This window comes from Mycteria americana, chromosome 3 (genome assembly GCF_035582795.1).
Source record: "Mycteria americana isolate JAX WOST 10 ecotype Jacksonville Zoo and Gardens chromosome 3, USCA_MyAme_1.0, whole genome shotgun sequence".
In the NCBI taxonomy this organism is placed as follows: domain Eukaryota; kingdom Metazoa; phylum Chordata; class Aves; order Ciconiiformes; family Ciconiidae; genus Mycteria; species Mycteria americana.
The window spans coordinates 17395462-17411201 of NC_134367.1; the positions used below are offsets into that span (position 1 = coordinate 17395462).

At 50.0% G+C, this 15740-nt stretch overlaps 1 protein-coding gene across 1 annotated transcript; it reads right to left on the reverse strand.

Moving 5' to 3' along the window:
• Positions 1-2679: 2679 nt before the first annotated feature.
• On the reverse strand, positions 2680-11463 carry KLF11 (KLF transcription factor 11). Its single transcript, XM_075497963.1, has 4 exons — positions 11160-11463; positions 8574-8828; positions 6221-7214; positions 2680-4199 (listed from the first exon to the last, which is right to left on the reverse strand). The coding sequence occupies exons 1-4, from the start codon at positions 11199-11201 to the stop codon at positions 3895-3897; spliced, it is 1596 nt and encodes a 531-aa protein (XP_075354078.1). The 5' UTR covers positions 11202-11463; the 3' UTR covers positions 2680-3894.
• Between the last annotated feature and the right edge of the window lie 4277 nt (positions 11464-15740).

Here is a 15740-nt window from a genome sequence, read left to right on the forward strand (position 1 = left end):
CAGCTTGGTTCTAAGGAAAAGCAGACAGATAAGCACAGAACTGTGAAATCCATAGTCGGGTTTCATGTAAGCAAAGCAAGGGAGACAACATAAAAATCAGCAAAAAAATTATAGGTATTGTTTAGGATACAACTTGATGCTCAGAATAATCTTCCTTGAAAAACAGTAGTAGGAGCAGACAGGTAGGACATCTTCCCCTGGGAGACAAAAGCGTTAGGGAGACCTGCAGAGCCCAGGGGCTCAAGGGTTCGTGCTACACTGCCAGAGCATTGATCCCGCAGTAAAGCCTTCCCTTCCAGTTGTCCTCCTGAGGGGGAAGCGGGACCATCCCCGGGATCTTCTCTTTTCATCTTCCGCACACTTGCAAGAGCAATGTGCTCTTCTGCGGACAAAGCCTTGAGTCACCACTCCCAGTTCGCTCGCCAAGGGCTCTGACTGCAGAGACAGAGGCACCTTGCAGTGAAAGGCTGTGACAGAAAGCTGGTGTCACTACACCCTCTCCTCCCCTTCTCTTCCATTAGAACACGACCCTGCTAGAAACAAACATTGCTGCGATGCGGGAAGTGGTCAGAGGGAAATAAACAGCAGAGCTGCTTAAAAATGTGAAGTAGCTGCTGTCACCGTCGCTGGACACCTCTTTCCCAGCTGAGACCTGGAGGTGACGCCCAGCCTGCCAGAGCCACCTCCCCACCAGAGCGCAGGTACGCGGGAACAGGAAGAACCAGGGCTAACGCAGCCATCTTTTGAGTCAAATTCTCATCTCTTCTTTATTTCCAGCGTTCGTGCCATGCACAGCCTGCAACACTAACAGAGCAGCACTGGGACCATCACCTTTTGTTGATAGCTTCTGGAGGCCATGCTAGAAGAACAGTTATGAACCCCGAGACGCTTGTTTTCAGACAGCATGCAAAAACCCCAAACCCTGGTGGTGGTGTACACATTCTAGCAAATACACAAGAAGCGTTGTGTAAAATTATAAATGGACAAGCACTCATCAATTTACAACAGGATCCAAAAAGTCCTGCCTTTACAGGCAAGTGAACTAGCGAGCCCCAAGTCTTCCACTGGCCTAGATATACAACCTAATCCAGATAGATTTACATAGCTCTGGAATGGACGTGTATGAAACCTGAAAATTCACAATTTTTTTATGATTTAAAACCAGTCACATTACATACTTTTTATTTAATAAAAGTTAAAAACAGGTACAAAACTGTGATTCCATTTCTTTAAAATATAGGCTCAAAATAAAAAGGCTGAACAATATAGTTCAGGCAGTAAAGTGCAAAGAGAGCAGCTATCCCAGTCATGCTTAATCCGTAAATAACCCTTACACAGCAGGAAGGAACAGAAAGAGCAGACAGAGCATACGCAGCCGCACCATGGCTCAGCTATTCGTGCACATCCACAGGAGAAAGAGACGCACGTCCCGGACACGGGTGGTAAGGGGCAGCGCACACCTCGCAGGAGTGGGCTGCGAGGAATCGCAGGCCAGGTAAAACTAACAGAGAGGGAGACATCGCTTCTCCGCAGCGTGACACACATACACAACACACTTTTTGAAATTCCATATTCTCCAGTCCATCATTCCCCCCCCCCCCATGATGCAACAAACTAACATGACAATTTACTAAATTACGACACGAGTTTCCAAACTGTTTTGCTCAGGTGAACACCATAAATGGTTAGTCTGTAAAAAAAAATGACGTACTAAATGGGCTGCTGGAACCGAGACAAGACACTCTTCCCCTGGTTAAAAGCATGCTAAAATGGCATCCAAAAGTCAAACTTCTTGTTCTAAGGGACGTCTGAGCAAACAAGAGCAGCAACGTCTCTTTCTTCATCACACAAATTTTGAAAATGGGTATCAACACAGAACAGCAACACTACAAGCACCCACTTTACCAGGAAGAGGGGGTTCAACCGAGCCCTTTGGGGAGCACAAAGTGAGGTTTGCACGTGCACACGCACTCACCGGCACAGATGCTGCAGTCAGGGGGATTACAGCGTGTGTTGAGCAAACAGGGTGCGGACACTTTAGAGGTCAGGCACAAAACCTTTAGAACACTTAGCACAATACTCCAATTTAGTGCAATTTGAAAACTTATTACCATTAATTACAACTATAGACTTAAGTGTAAAAATAACCACATATTCTTCTTTCAACTGAAACGGGTCTCTGTCGATTTCAGGGGAGTGCTAGCTGAGATCAGCAAGTCTGCACTTACACAGATGAGAACCGTGCTTTGCCCACACCAAGAAGCAAGACCAGGATTTCAGAACAACAAAGCAGTGCAAGAGAGAGCGCATTCCTAGTTATCCACATTTTACACGTCCAGGGAAAATAGTCCTCCTCAGTGCTCAACTAAGCTTCAGTGTAGGAGCGGCTGAAGGGAGAAGAGTCCAGAAGGAATAAACACTACAGAAATATTTCATTGAGCAGGTGAGCTGTTTCCCAGCAAAACAACACCTGGTGCTTCACAGCACAACAGCTCTACTGTCAGCTCTGCTACAATATGTATGCACATGCTTCCGCACCACGGAAACGGAGCAGTCCGATTGTGCTACGGGCATTTTGTTTTATTACTCATACCATGCCATTACAACACAGCACTCCTGCAGCCAGTGATTCCACTTCTTTGCCATATTTACACTTGGTGTAAAAGAAAATCCATTCAACAGGGAGAGTATCTCATTTAATAGAAAAGGGTGATTTTATACAAAGTACTGTGGAGAAGTATAAGGCCACATGAAGAGCATCATCAAGTTGACATGGTGGCTATTTCTTAAGTCAAGACACGATTAGTACTTCCTCTGGTGCTTTGATACAGGTAAATGAAAGCCTTGAACAATTTCCTATAAGGTGCACAAGCATCCACGATACATTAAAAAAACTTAATTTTCTATTTCTCCTGTACTCAAAAAAAATATATATAAACAGAGACCTGGCTAATTATTCACAGGTTATCTTGCCATTTTTGCATTTTTCAGCAGATTTTGATATGCTGGCTTAGTAGGACTGAAAGTAAAGCATCATTTTTAGTGTCAAAGTTTCTAAACAGTGTTTGTGCTTCTACCTCCATCAGAGCAGTCCGGTTCCTCCAAACTTTGCTCTGGTGGAGTGTGGACTCAGGAATGCCCAGTATGTCAAACTTCTACCAAAAGTCACAACGGCTTCCACTTGCAAAGGGTATGAATCTATAAAATGTTGAGGATTTCAACACTTGTTTTCTGAAAGAAAGTCATTCTGGTTTGGTTTGTTTTAAAAATGATGACACACTTCAATCTCAAACCTCCAATGTCACCTGCGTAAGGAGGGTGTAACAGCACCAGCCCATTGCAGGATCAGGATCTGCAAGTGTGAAAATCCCAACCACTATGAGTTATCAAATATCATGTGTTTACAAAACGCTCCGAATGCAATTCTTTAGGTTTACCAAAAAGGAGTTTCCAAAACTCTGGGTCTCATCCTGCACGCCCCTACTAATGCAGGTCAAGTAATTTGCCTGCATATCAAGACCAAAATGAATAAATACAAAATATATTTGGTATAGAAAATACTTGTATAAAAATTAAAAATCACCCTGTTTTACTGTCCATCAAAATATTAACAGCAAGCATCACAAGTGACTTTTTTAACCTATTGCCAAAATCATTTCCGAAGAGTTCTGCTTTCCTGAAGTGCTGGTGATTGCATTTGCCCAAGTATTGAAAAAAACAAATAGGGAAGGGATGAGGAAAGATATGATAGATTTCTCACATAGCATTATTAACAGAGGACCTAAACTGAAGGAAACTAAAGTATGCACAAACACAGGGAAAAAAAGCCATTGTCAGTTCCGTTGCAGCTCTTCCTGATCTTCAGAAAGTTTGTAGAGAAGGTGCTTCCTCACACTAGCCCTGACAGACAGACGACGGCACGGGGATGAGCATACTCAGAGCACTGCTGCTTTTCGGTTTCTCTGCTGTGGCAATTCTGTTGAGTTTGCCAACCTCTGTCTGCCAGCTGGGGATCTTCTTTGTGGTCATATGGCGGCGGGTGTGCTTTGTCAAGTGATCGCTGCGCATGAAGCGACGCTCACACACAGGACAAGCAAACTTCTTCTCTCCTGTGTGAGTTCTACGGTGGCGTGACAGTTCATCTGAGCGGGCAAACTTCTTGTCACAGCCTTCCCAGTTGCAGCTGAAAGGCTTTTCTCCTGCAGGACATAAAAGAAGCATAACTTACTTTTGAGAAGCTGTGTTACAGTTTTATCAAAGAACTATCTTAAATCCTGCCTTGCAAAAACTGATGAATTCCACAGAACTGCTCATGTGTGCAGTCAACATTAGCTTAAGCTCAAGTTGCGTTGCAGAGAAAAATCATAGGTATCGTTTCTACTTATTCCCTCATATCTCTTTAAATGTTCTTTAACCAAGTCTATTTCTTTAATTGTCCAAAACCCCAGTTTAAAGATTCTTCATAAAGCTACCTTGTCCGCTGACTGAACTAGAAGCAACCCCCTGCCCCCATCCCTGTGTGACCACAGCTCTACGGCTGCTGCGTGTCATCAGCAAATACTGCGGGCAAACAGGAAGCCTGGAACCGAGCCTCAGAGTCCTGCTGCTCCAGTGATCCAGTCCTGCACACAAACATGCCGCCCCAGCGTGTACTGCTGAGGAATGGCCTGTCCTGCCATACCCACGCAGCTGGAAGTCCAACAGACAGCTAGGGGTGACAGCAGTCAGGAAGGCTGTCCACGTCAGCTTCTGCTCATCCTGCTTAACATTAGGTCTATCCTAAACAATGTGATCTACCGCCTGCAAACCCCGTAAAGCTCAAGATAAACACCTACCACATGACCCAAATTTATGGTAATGCTTTGGAGCAGAACAAAAGTGTCCAGCAGAAAGGAAGCACCACAGAAGCGTTGTTCTTATTTCAGATATTGAGAGTAAAGTTCTGTGTCTGGTGTGCATGATACCACCCAGCTACTCAGTGAGCAGGACAAAAGTGGGAAGAGAAAGCCAAACTACTCTGCCTCCTGTAACGTGTAACGTAACGTGGACTGGCTAGTGAGGGGTCAGAGTGCTTCACCTCCCATAGATGTCCTAGTCTTAATCATGACACAGGGACACACACAGCTTCCCTATGGATCAGCAGCAGCACGTGCTCAAAGCGAGACACTTGTTGCTAGTCTATGTTCATCCTGTAGTGCCAGGTTAACTCAGCAGCCTGCAGCACTTACTCTCGAGCCAGAAGCATCATCTACCTCTGAGCTCTGGTTTACAAGGATTATCAGCTTCATACATGGTTTAAGCTCTTTCCCTAAAGGAACTGTAAAGACAAACTGGCAAACAAATGCAAATCCTGACATCCTAAAGCTGACATCCAATAAACCACAGTGTCTGTGGGGCAAGGGAGGGTGGGGGCAAAAAGCCAAGGAAAAACAAAATTAGACAAACTTTTGAATGAGCGGTTCTACACCAATCTCCCACTATGCCTGTCCCTCAACATCAAAAATAGTCCCTGAGAACTCAAAGTTAGTGTTAACAGGACCTCGGAGGTAGAAAAAGGATAAGTAAAACCCACATATACTGTCTCCACACTGACCAGATTTTAATGGAGCAAATCAACTCACATTAATTACAATTAATTCTCCTTTACCTTTAAAATTCCCTTTCTGTAACTGAATAAACTGCTACGTTCCTGTAGCAGATCTTACTAAGAGCTGCTACATACTTCCTAGCATAGTATCCCAAAATCTCAATGCATTCCCATTTAGCCTAAACAAAACTCTGGAAAAATGTGCTGTTTCTGACTTTCTCTCTTTTCTTCTACTCATGTAACAATTAAGACCAACGACAAGTACTATGGTTTGCTTACACCAGACCTCTGCATGCCCCAAAACAGGAGACTTGCACAATTCATTTCAATCTAGTCCAGATGGCATGATTCCACTCAAATCTAAACACACACACACAGACAGCAAAGCTTCACTCCAACTAAAGCATGTGAAATTCAACTAATGCTATGGGGTCAGCTGAGGTCTCAGAACAAAGTCTGTCTTGTTTTGCTTGCCTACAGAGAATGAACATTCCTCCCTTCTCCGAGATGAGCAGAAGTTTCCCGATCACCTGCCTCTTCGCTTTCCCACCCCCTCCCCCTAAAAATGTGCTTTTCAGCACCCCAACACAAGCCAGTGCTGGAGCAACAAAGGACCTGCCCTGTTGTACACACCAGTGTGGGTGCGAAGGTGGGCTTTGAGGTGGGAACTTTTGAAATAGGTTTTCTTGCACCCAGGGAAGTTGCAAACATAATTCCTCCGTCTAGAAAAGTCCATCTGGGGCGCGCAGCTTTGACCAGAAGCGATGAACACAGGAGCAGGAGCAAGGGGCAGTAACTTGGTGTTCCCAACAGTCATCACTGTTTGCGGGCACTGCGGTGTCTGTGTGACAGCAGTCTGTGGAAGAACCAACATGACGGTCCCCTGAGGCACAGAAGGTCCCATGAGTACAGGCTGAGAGAGTGGGGCTGTCTGCGGTAAAATAGGTTTCATGGGAGTTGAGACTGTTGGAGTTGAAGGTTTGACATAGGCATTGATCATACTGCTTTGTCCATTTAAAGGGATCATTTGACAGAGAACTTGGGGGCTTGAAACGGGGACAGGTGTCACTGGGGTAGCTCTTTTTTGCAAGTCATTCTCACAATTCTTTGGTAAGTGGGTCTGCGGCGAAATGGGCCGGACTGGTAGTTGTCCTTTATTGGTCACAATATCACTGGAGTCATGTGCATAAGGCTGATGTACTGGAGAGGTTTTGTTCATTAAATCATCTGCAGCACACGTGTCCTGTGGCAGTCTGGAATGTCTTCGGTCATCTGCTCCACACCAGTCTCTGGAAGTGCTGTAGCCTGAAGTTACCTTTGTTTTCTCTTGCACAGCAGGAATGTGATGGTAAGCAGAACTATCACCTGTGTGACGTATCACGCTTGTTGCCATGGCCCTGCAAGGCTGAGGGGCAAAGGATTCAGATATCACTGGCTTCTGGCTGCACTGTCGCTCCATGTTGATAACAGATGGCTTGGTTATGGGAGAGGCACCAGTTGCTGATGTGACTGAGCAGGCAGCTGTATTTGCCATGACCGTCCTTGGTTTGGAGTAAGTGACTTGTGAGGAGAGGAGCATAGCAGCTGATATCTCAACAAAGTCAGGGCTGTGCGGAGGGGTCATGCACTGCAAAAAAGAAAACACCATTATGCAGCAGTGTAATTTTGTAGCACAATTTCTCACTGTCTTTACTGTGAAAAATAAAATTACACCCCCTCCCCAGAATCCCAGAACCTGCCTCTTGGGACAAACCGATTAAAGCATACATTGCCTCATCTGATGGCCATTCTGAATATGCTCAAAAGCATGTTAATAAAAGGAAGCTAATGAGGCAGATGTAAACCTGCACAAAACATTGCATGTCTACTCACTGGGCTACAAAAAACTCTCTCATTCCTTTCTCCTCAGCAATGGGTGCAGCTGTAAGAGGCTATGAGTGCTCTGCTGTTCACAGAAAACAGACTAGCAACAGATAGTGACACTGTACCATCATCAATTTCAAGCTTCCAGCAAGCCCTAGATCTTTTACCAATGATTACCCCATCAGCTGGTGGCTACTTCTGAGATAAAGACAAATGGAACTGCTCTCTCCCTTCTCATTAATCCATTTCTCTCTAGGCTCTCTTGCTGCCACCACCTCTCCTTCCTCCTTTACCACTGAAAACTCACACCTATCTCCTGTGCTGCTCAAGAGACAGTGCCAATGCTGAGCGGCAGGACTGTGAAAGAAGTATGTCAACCAGCTGCTATACCACCTCAGCCTCTTTCCTCTATTATTCCCCTTTTTCTGACATAACTGCATACTAGAAGCCTACTGGTTGAAATGGGCCTTAACTGTCTGAAGCCTGAATGGCACCAAGCCCTCTTTCAACACTTAACTTCTGTTACAACATAAATTGCAACAAAAAAAATTGTGATTCAACTGACATTAGTCAGCCAGAGTAGACCAATGCTCTGGAGAACTAACAGACTACATGTACAAACACATAGCACAGAAACTAATTAAATTGTCTATTTCATAATGATAACCTGTACATTCTCTTATAACGACCAGAGTGAAGCCAAACGTCATCAAGAGCTTTTTTCATATAGTGCTTGCAGATAAGTCGGTGCCAAATCACTGAGTAAGATTTCTTACTTGAGTAAAAATGGCCAAATCTGCCATTCTTACTCAAAGTGCTCCAAGAAACCTACAACAGCCATCCAGACAGCATCCTCAGCGCACCTGTCAAATTAAATACCCTGTCAGCAAGGGCTTTCACATCTAGATTTAACACGGGATCAAACTCCTACACTTGCCATTCCAGAGACAGCAGAAAAAACCCACCTCACTGTTCTATGTACACACACACAGCAGTGACTATACTGTAGCTATTCTACATGGGGACACACGAACAAGCTATATTTTCCAGCCAAGTTAAAACATTGCGGAGATGTAACATCCAGATGTCAGGCATATTTATTTTGCCTTCACGTTTTTCTTACCAGTGTAGATAAATAGTCCTTCGGTAATTCAGACGTAGCCTCAGCGTGCATTGTGAAATCACCAGAATCTGAGAAGGGCGTAAGTGGCCTTATCTTTAATATGTCACCTTTCTGCGATCTTTGACCCCAGGAGCTCATACAAACAAGCGCTTCAACGGCTTCAATGTCGTTCTGCTCCAAGGTGCTGCAGGTAGACCTTTCGCTGTCATGACGCTGCCTTTCACGGATAGACTCATAGATGTCCACAATGTCAACCTAAATGTAATCGGATTACTGGCTATGAGGACAAGTCAGAATACAAAGCTGACACCACCCACATACTGTCTGCTCACGATGAAGGTCATGTGAAACAGATCCCAAGCCCGCGGCAAGACTTTTACCAACCAGCTCAACTCTTACCCTCCCCCTACCAGCTCATCTCCCCATGCCTGTTACTCTTTTTTAAAAAAAAAAAAAAAAAAAAAAAAAAGTGTGATTTGCAGGAAAGGAACAGGTATGTGTGTAGCTCACATTTCCAGAGTTACTTTCCTGGATTACACTGCTCTGAATAAACACATCCCACGTCCGCATACAAGCAAAAAGAGGAAAAAAATCCCGACTTCCAGCCTTGTTTAGACAAGGCTGTTTCCTGCACCCAAAAGACAACTGCTATTCAGCACTAATCTCATTCTGGTAACATTTAGGAGATAAATTTCAGCTGACAGTAAGATGCTTTAAGGTATGATCACTGATTCAGAGTACCACACCTTGCAAAAGCATTTTAATCTTATTTTTACCAATAGAGAAGCCAGGGTGGGGGGGAAGGAAGGAAAATTGTCTTCAAAGTGCAGTGGGAATTATTTGTATTGTACTTTAGAAAGGTGTGATACTACATAGGCGCTAGGTATCCCAAAATGCACTATGAGTAACAGAAAGACAAATATAATCACATTGATTTGCTTCCAAATGCAAGCATCATATAAAATTTGGGTGTGCATGTGTGTTTGCATGCACGCAAAACACTTGACTTGTCTGCAAAAGGATACCCAGACTTCATAAAGCTCTCTCACTACTTGGCAGTGACTCTAAAAGCTACGTTGCGCTGTTGGTTTATTGCTCAGGTGCTAGTGCAGTCTCAACTAGGTGTCCAAACTCTGCCGGTCTTTAGGCACAGCAACTAAATGTGAGGGCTGGAATTCAGAAGCATGGACAGAGATTCTTGAGCCTAATGCTGTTATACAGTGTGCTTATATACTGTAGCAAAAGAGTTTTAACTAGAAAAGCACCACCACACCGTTAGCATGGCCTAAAGCCCTAGAGGGAACTATACTTGTTGGGTGACATCACTTACACACCTAAGTCAATGAGTTTTATTAATGAGTTAAGTAACGGGGAATGATCCTGGCTCAATAGTGTCACAAAGATGCAAAGCTGTGTGACACTGTCTCCACTATAGGGATGTGCATGGCAAACGTGTTGCACATAACACATCCAAAGTGCCAGTACTGGACCCACAGAGGACTTTGGCCTAAAATAAGAGGTACCACGCATGGAGATGTCAAGGCAGGGGGCAGGAAGGGGTAAAAGCACTCTAAAACAGGGATCCAAGCGATTAACTGCCCTGAGAAAGACTTCTAAGAATTTCCACTGAAAACACTGGGAATGGAAATGAGGGCAAAAAACCATGTCGCCTGCAAGCCTGGACCTAGACTGCCTGTCAAACAGGAGGCACACCAGGCAAGGCTCTGCACTAAGCAGCCAGAAAGCCTGTGAGTGTTCCTCAAAAGTGTGATAGCAGGCAACCAAGCCAGCAGATTTTTTTTTTCCAGCCCTACGTTTCAGGAAAGCAGTTTTCCCTAAAGAAACATGAAAAAATATTCCCCGATTCAAAAAAAAACCCTAAAAAAGCCCGTTCTCAAGGCGAGCGCTGCAGCCCCGGCTCTCCCGCTGCCAGGGAAATGGCTAACCGCGCCTGGCCGCCTGTCCTCACATCACCCCGCCGGCTGCCGGGGCCGTACGTGCGCGGGCAGCGCGGGCAGCTGGCGGGCGGGCAGGGACGGTGCGGGCGGCGGGCCCCACCGCCGGGCAGCGCTTCTTCCCGCCCGCGGGGCCGCGCCGCCCCCGCCCGCTCCCCGCCTCACGGCGGGTGCCCCCGGCCGGGCGGCGCCGCTGAGGGGCGGATGGCGGGAAGGGAAGGAGGAGGAGGAGAAGGAGGAGGAGGGCAGCTCCCGCCCTGCCGCCGCCCCCACACGGCCGCTGCGGGAGGGCCCCCTCCCCCCCCCCGCAGGTGGCCGGGGCGACACCCGCCCCTGAGGGCTCTGCCCTGGCACGGCCGCCCCGCCGGTGGCAACGGCACCGACCGACCACCCCCCGCGGCGGGTAACGGTCTCAACCGACCACCCCCGCCCGGGCTGAGTAACGATCCCGAGGAGCCGCCGCCTCCGCTGAGGCGATAACGGTCCCCGCGCCCCTGCCCGCCGCAGAGCACGTGCCCGGGCCGGACCGGCGCCGGCTGTCCCCGGCTCGGGGGGGACGCCCGCCGCCCCCTCCTGCCTGCCTGCCTTCCTCCCTCCTTTCCTCTACTCCCTCCGCCCGCCCGATGCTTACCGCGGACGCATCTCCCATCTCGGAGCAGGGCGAGCCGTGCATGGCGCGGCTCCGGCGGGCGGCGGCGGTGTGACCGGGGAGCAACAGCAGCAGCCGCAGGAGCAGCACACCCGCAGCAGCAGCAGCACAGCAGCAGCAGCACACCCGCAGCAGCAGCAGCCGGCACCGCCTCCTCCCCCTCCCCTTCCCCCGCCCGCCGGGAGCCGAGCGGCCCGCGCGCCGGGGGAAGCGCTCTGGATCGCTCCCTGCGCCAGACAGCGCGGGGGGGGTGGGGGGGGGGAGACCGGCTCCTCGCCAATCACCGCCCGCCGCGGCCCGCGCCCGGCCAATGAGCGGCGGCGGCCGGCGTGATCGCGGCGTGCCGCGGGGCTGCCGGCAGGAAGGGCGGCGCGTGGGCACGCTCGGCGGCGGCCCAGCCGGCGGCGGCGGGAAGGCCGGGAGGGGGCGGGGCCGAGCGATGGGCGGGGGAGCGCGCGCTGGAAACTGGGGGAAAGGTCGGGAGGGGGCGGGGCGGCGGCCGGGAATGCCCGTGCGCGCGGGGGTGTGGCGGGGCGGGGCGCGGCGCGGGGGCGCGGCTCCCCCGCCCCCCCGCCCCCCCCCCCGGTGCGTGCGGCGCGGCACGCAGCAGCCCTCGGCCCCGCCCCGCCCCGCGCCCCCCCGCGCCGCGGGCCCGGCCCGGCCCGGCGGGGACAGCGCGGCCGCCTGCCCGCCCGCCCGTGCTGGGCGCTGGGGCGGGATTTCGGGAAACATCCCTTTTCCGCAGATTCCCGCCAGACGCCTGCACGTCTTCCGTCGCGTTCAGCGAGGTCCCGCCCGCCGCGTGTGGCGGGGCCCGGCCGCGGCAGGGCTCTGCCAGCTGGATCGGCCGGCGGATCCGGCGTTAAAAATAACCCTGGCACCCCCCAAAAAACCGTTCGGGTCGTTCGTGTGGCTTCTGTGCTCCCCGCGGCCCCGGCCCCGGCCCTTGCCTAGCTGTGAGCCCGGGGGCCGCGCACGGCCAGGGGAGGCCTGCCCTGCGCCAGCCTGGCAGGCGTCCTTGAACGAGTCTTCAAATCGCAACGTATTTTAAAAAAAAAAAGTGTACTCTTCGTTTTTTCGCCTTCCAGTCCCCAGCCCCTTGTTTTTTTAATGGCAGCCGGAGGCGTACGGGCCGTCCGGTTCCCAGCTGGGTTTGTGGTTTCACCGGCCGACACCGAACCCGGGCGGCACCGGCCCGGCGCCCGTGGCCCCCGCAGAGCCGCCACGGGGCCACGCTGGGCCCCGAGGCCTCGGCAGCCCTTTGCCGTGCGAGCGCTTTCCCGGCCCGGCCCCCGCTGGATGCCTTGCCGCCAGCTGAAACAAAATGCAGACGGTAATAAACATTTTATCCTGCGGGATTATCTCTACCTTTTCCTTCCTCGGCTTCTCAAGACGCGACATCCTCCTTGTCGATGCGGAGGGCCCGGGAGGGATTATCTTGAATCGTTCATCTCCTTTTGCTGCTAGCTTCACTTGACCGCTGGGGATCATTTTTTCCATTACAGCTCTGCTGAATCCTGGTCCTTCCCCGCTGTCCACATAGTTTCTACAGCTTCACCATACCGTGCTCATCTCCGCTCTCCATTACTGCACATTTCATGTACTTTAGCTTCCCCAGCGCTACTACTTCCCAGCCCATCAAACACCAAATTAAAATTATCTCCCTGGCCCGTCCATCCGGGCATTCCCCTTGCCTTTTTGCATCTCTCCCCCGTGCCTCCCATATTTAACCTAATCTCTCTTTTTTTTCCCCATTTCCAGGCCTCCCACCACCGTATCCCCCACAGGGGGTCCCACAGGGACGGCGGCAGCCGGCGCAGCTACGAGCCCTTCACCCCAGAACGTCCCCCATGGTTTCCTGCACACCCTTGTTCCTGCCTGCATCTTGCAACCCGCAAGCTCGTGCCTCTGCCCGGCGTCTCGTGCTGTACTTAGGTTGCGAGCAGCTTTCTGTTTGTGTTTGTGTGGTACCTGCCGTGCCGGAGCCGCGGCCTGTGTGGCAGGGCCCCGTGCCTTATGATAGTAAGAAAAATGCTGATAATTCAAACTACAAATCCAGCGCTAACGTTAGTTACGTTCACAAAAGGAAATCAGTTGTGTGACAGGGAATGAAACAAATTCGGGGAAAATGCTGTCAGTGACTAAAAAGCACGATGGGGATAGCACGGTGGGGGCGCAGGGTATGTGCCTCTTCTATAAATGACTAGCTGTTCCTTGTAAGACCAGAGCCACTCGTACAGTCCCGTTTCGAGGGAAGCCTTTAGGGAATTGTAAAACTAGGGAAATATCATGCCGTTCTATTTTGCGTTTTCTCCAGTTCCGCTGTAGCTGAGAAACGATTGTATTTGTCTCTTTGCTGCTTGTTGAAACACATGCAGCTTCTGCTTAAAGCGCTTACAAGCGCAGCCTTACTCATTTACAGCGCAGATTTTTAATTGAGTAATAGCACCTGAAGGTAGCACGGCAACCTCGCCAGCGAAGAAGCGGTCGCAGGGAAGTGGAGTGGATCACTTCTCCTCCCGGCTCCCAGCAGGATGTTTTCCCATGTCACGTGCCACAGACTGTGCCTACGTGTTCTGAGCCCCCAGGTGGAAATTGCTGGACCAGGGGTCCTCGCTACAGCCTATGGATGCAAGACCAGTTGAAAGAATAATGTACAAGAGTACACCTCTGTACTCCGCCTTGCACCACGAGGAAAATGTGTCTGATTGTGTTCCCTTTCCTGAGCTAAAAATGGCAACTAAGGTTTTTAATATAATCCGCAGAGTTCTTACCAAAATCACTTGGTCTGCCTTGTTCTGCTGCTGCCAGCTAAGGCAGTGTTACATGAGGAAGGAGCATCTTCTTCATCCTCGCATCAGATGTCAGCAACAGGGCACGGGTCTGAACCCCACCGAGCCTGAGCTCCCAGCCCTTAACAGCCTAAAGCTTCTCCTCCTCTCCCCCCTTTCTCTTTCTTCTCCCCCCTTTCTCTTTCCTTTCCGGAGGCTGCACTAAGGTGAATATTAATGCAGTTAATATCATCTCGCTTCTCTGTACTTCTGCCTACACCCACCGACTTCCCTGTGGGTTTCAACCAGCAGGACAGCTTCCTGAGCCACGTACAAGCGTGCTCATTGGGCTGATCCATGCTGGCTGTGGTTTCTCTCCTGAAGCTAGCAACCTGGAACAGGGCCCAAACATCCCCAATACTCCTTTCCGAAGAGCTCGGAGGAGCCTACCCGTGTCGGTGGCCGCAGGATGCCGGTGCCCATGCCCTGCCTGGCTGCGGCAGCCCCAGCCCAGCAGAGCTGACCTCCGCCAGCCTGCCCCTGCAGTGCTGCTGCCGCTGCTCCCGTGTCCTCCGGATCTGGCTCTCCGAGTACCATTTGGTTTTATAAAGGCGTATTTAACTCAGACTGTTGGCAAACACTTCAGAGAAAAGCTTTCTTTGTCAAAGACGGACAATGTCTTTGTTCCGATGTAGGAACGAGCAGATGTGAGTCGCTTCAGCGGAGGGTTGAGAAGGCTCCACTCGGGTTATCTTATCCTTTCGGCTGGGAAGACAAGAAAAGAATGAAACATTGCGTGCAAGTAGGAGGGAAAATATTTAATACTGTAGACTGAAAACAACAAAAGGGCACACAGGCAGCTCTCCCCCATTCCCTTTTTGCAGATAATTATACAATAAACAATTCAAAAGAGACTAGAGGAAGACTATTACGGGCTCAGACAGTTTTCCTAATGTTTACCAGCAGTTAAAAATAGACCAAAGCAGTTGTCTTGGGTGCAGCTTTAGAGTTAGTGCAATTTGGCAGCAGCATCTGGTCTGGCTGGATACAGCAGCAGGCTACTGTAGCAAATGCATATAGCCCAGCAAATGGGGCGGGATTAAATAAATATAGATCATTACAATCAGAGCTCCCATACAGGGGACGTGAGAAGATGCATCGGACGAAATGAAAGACTGCAAGGCACGTGTAGGATGTGTCTCTCCATCCACTCTCCTTCCTCTGTTGTGCACTTGAAGGATGGAGCAGTCGGAGCTGCCGCAGCCCCGGATTGCCCCGAACCACGCTTGCTGGGCCGACAGCAGCAGCCGGAGGAGAAGCCCCCCACCACGGCGCAAATGAAGCAGCTCTGCCAGGGGGTGCCTGACACCAGCTGATGGAAACGGCTGCAGCAGCCCCCGGCCGAGGGCAGGAGCGGGACCAGAGGGATTCACCCAGGGGGTGAATGCACCGACCTCAGTGGGAATAGCAGGGTTATAGAAGGGATTTATAGTCACAGAGTTATATATGGGATATCCATGAAGAATAGAGAGAGGGAAAGGGATATAAGGGATATCCATGAAGAACAGAGCAGGGGAAAGGAAGAAAAAGAGAAGGGAAGAAAAAGCAGACAGACTGACAAGGAATATTTCTCACTAGAATAATTTCTGAATGCAAAAGCGATGATAAATCCAGGGGCTTTTACACAGACTTTGGCCCCAGCTGACAGCGAGGGTCTGTGTAAACAATGTTTTGATGGATTGCCTCTTCTCTACCGAGTAAACGGGTGCAGCCGTACAGAGCGTTCAGTCGT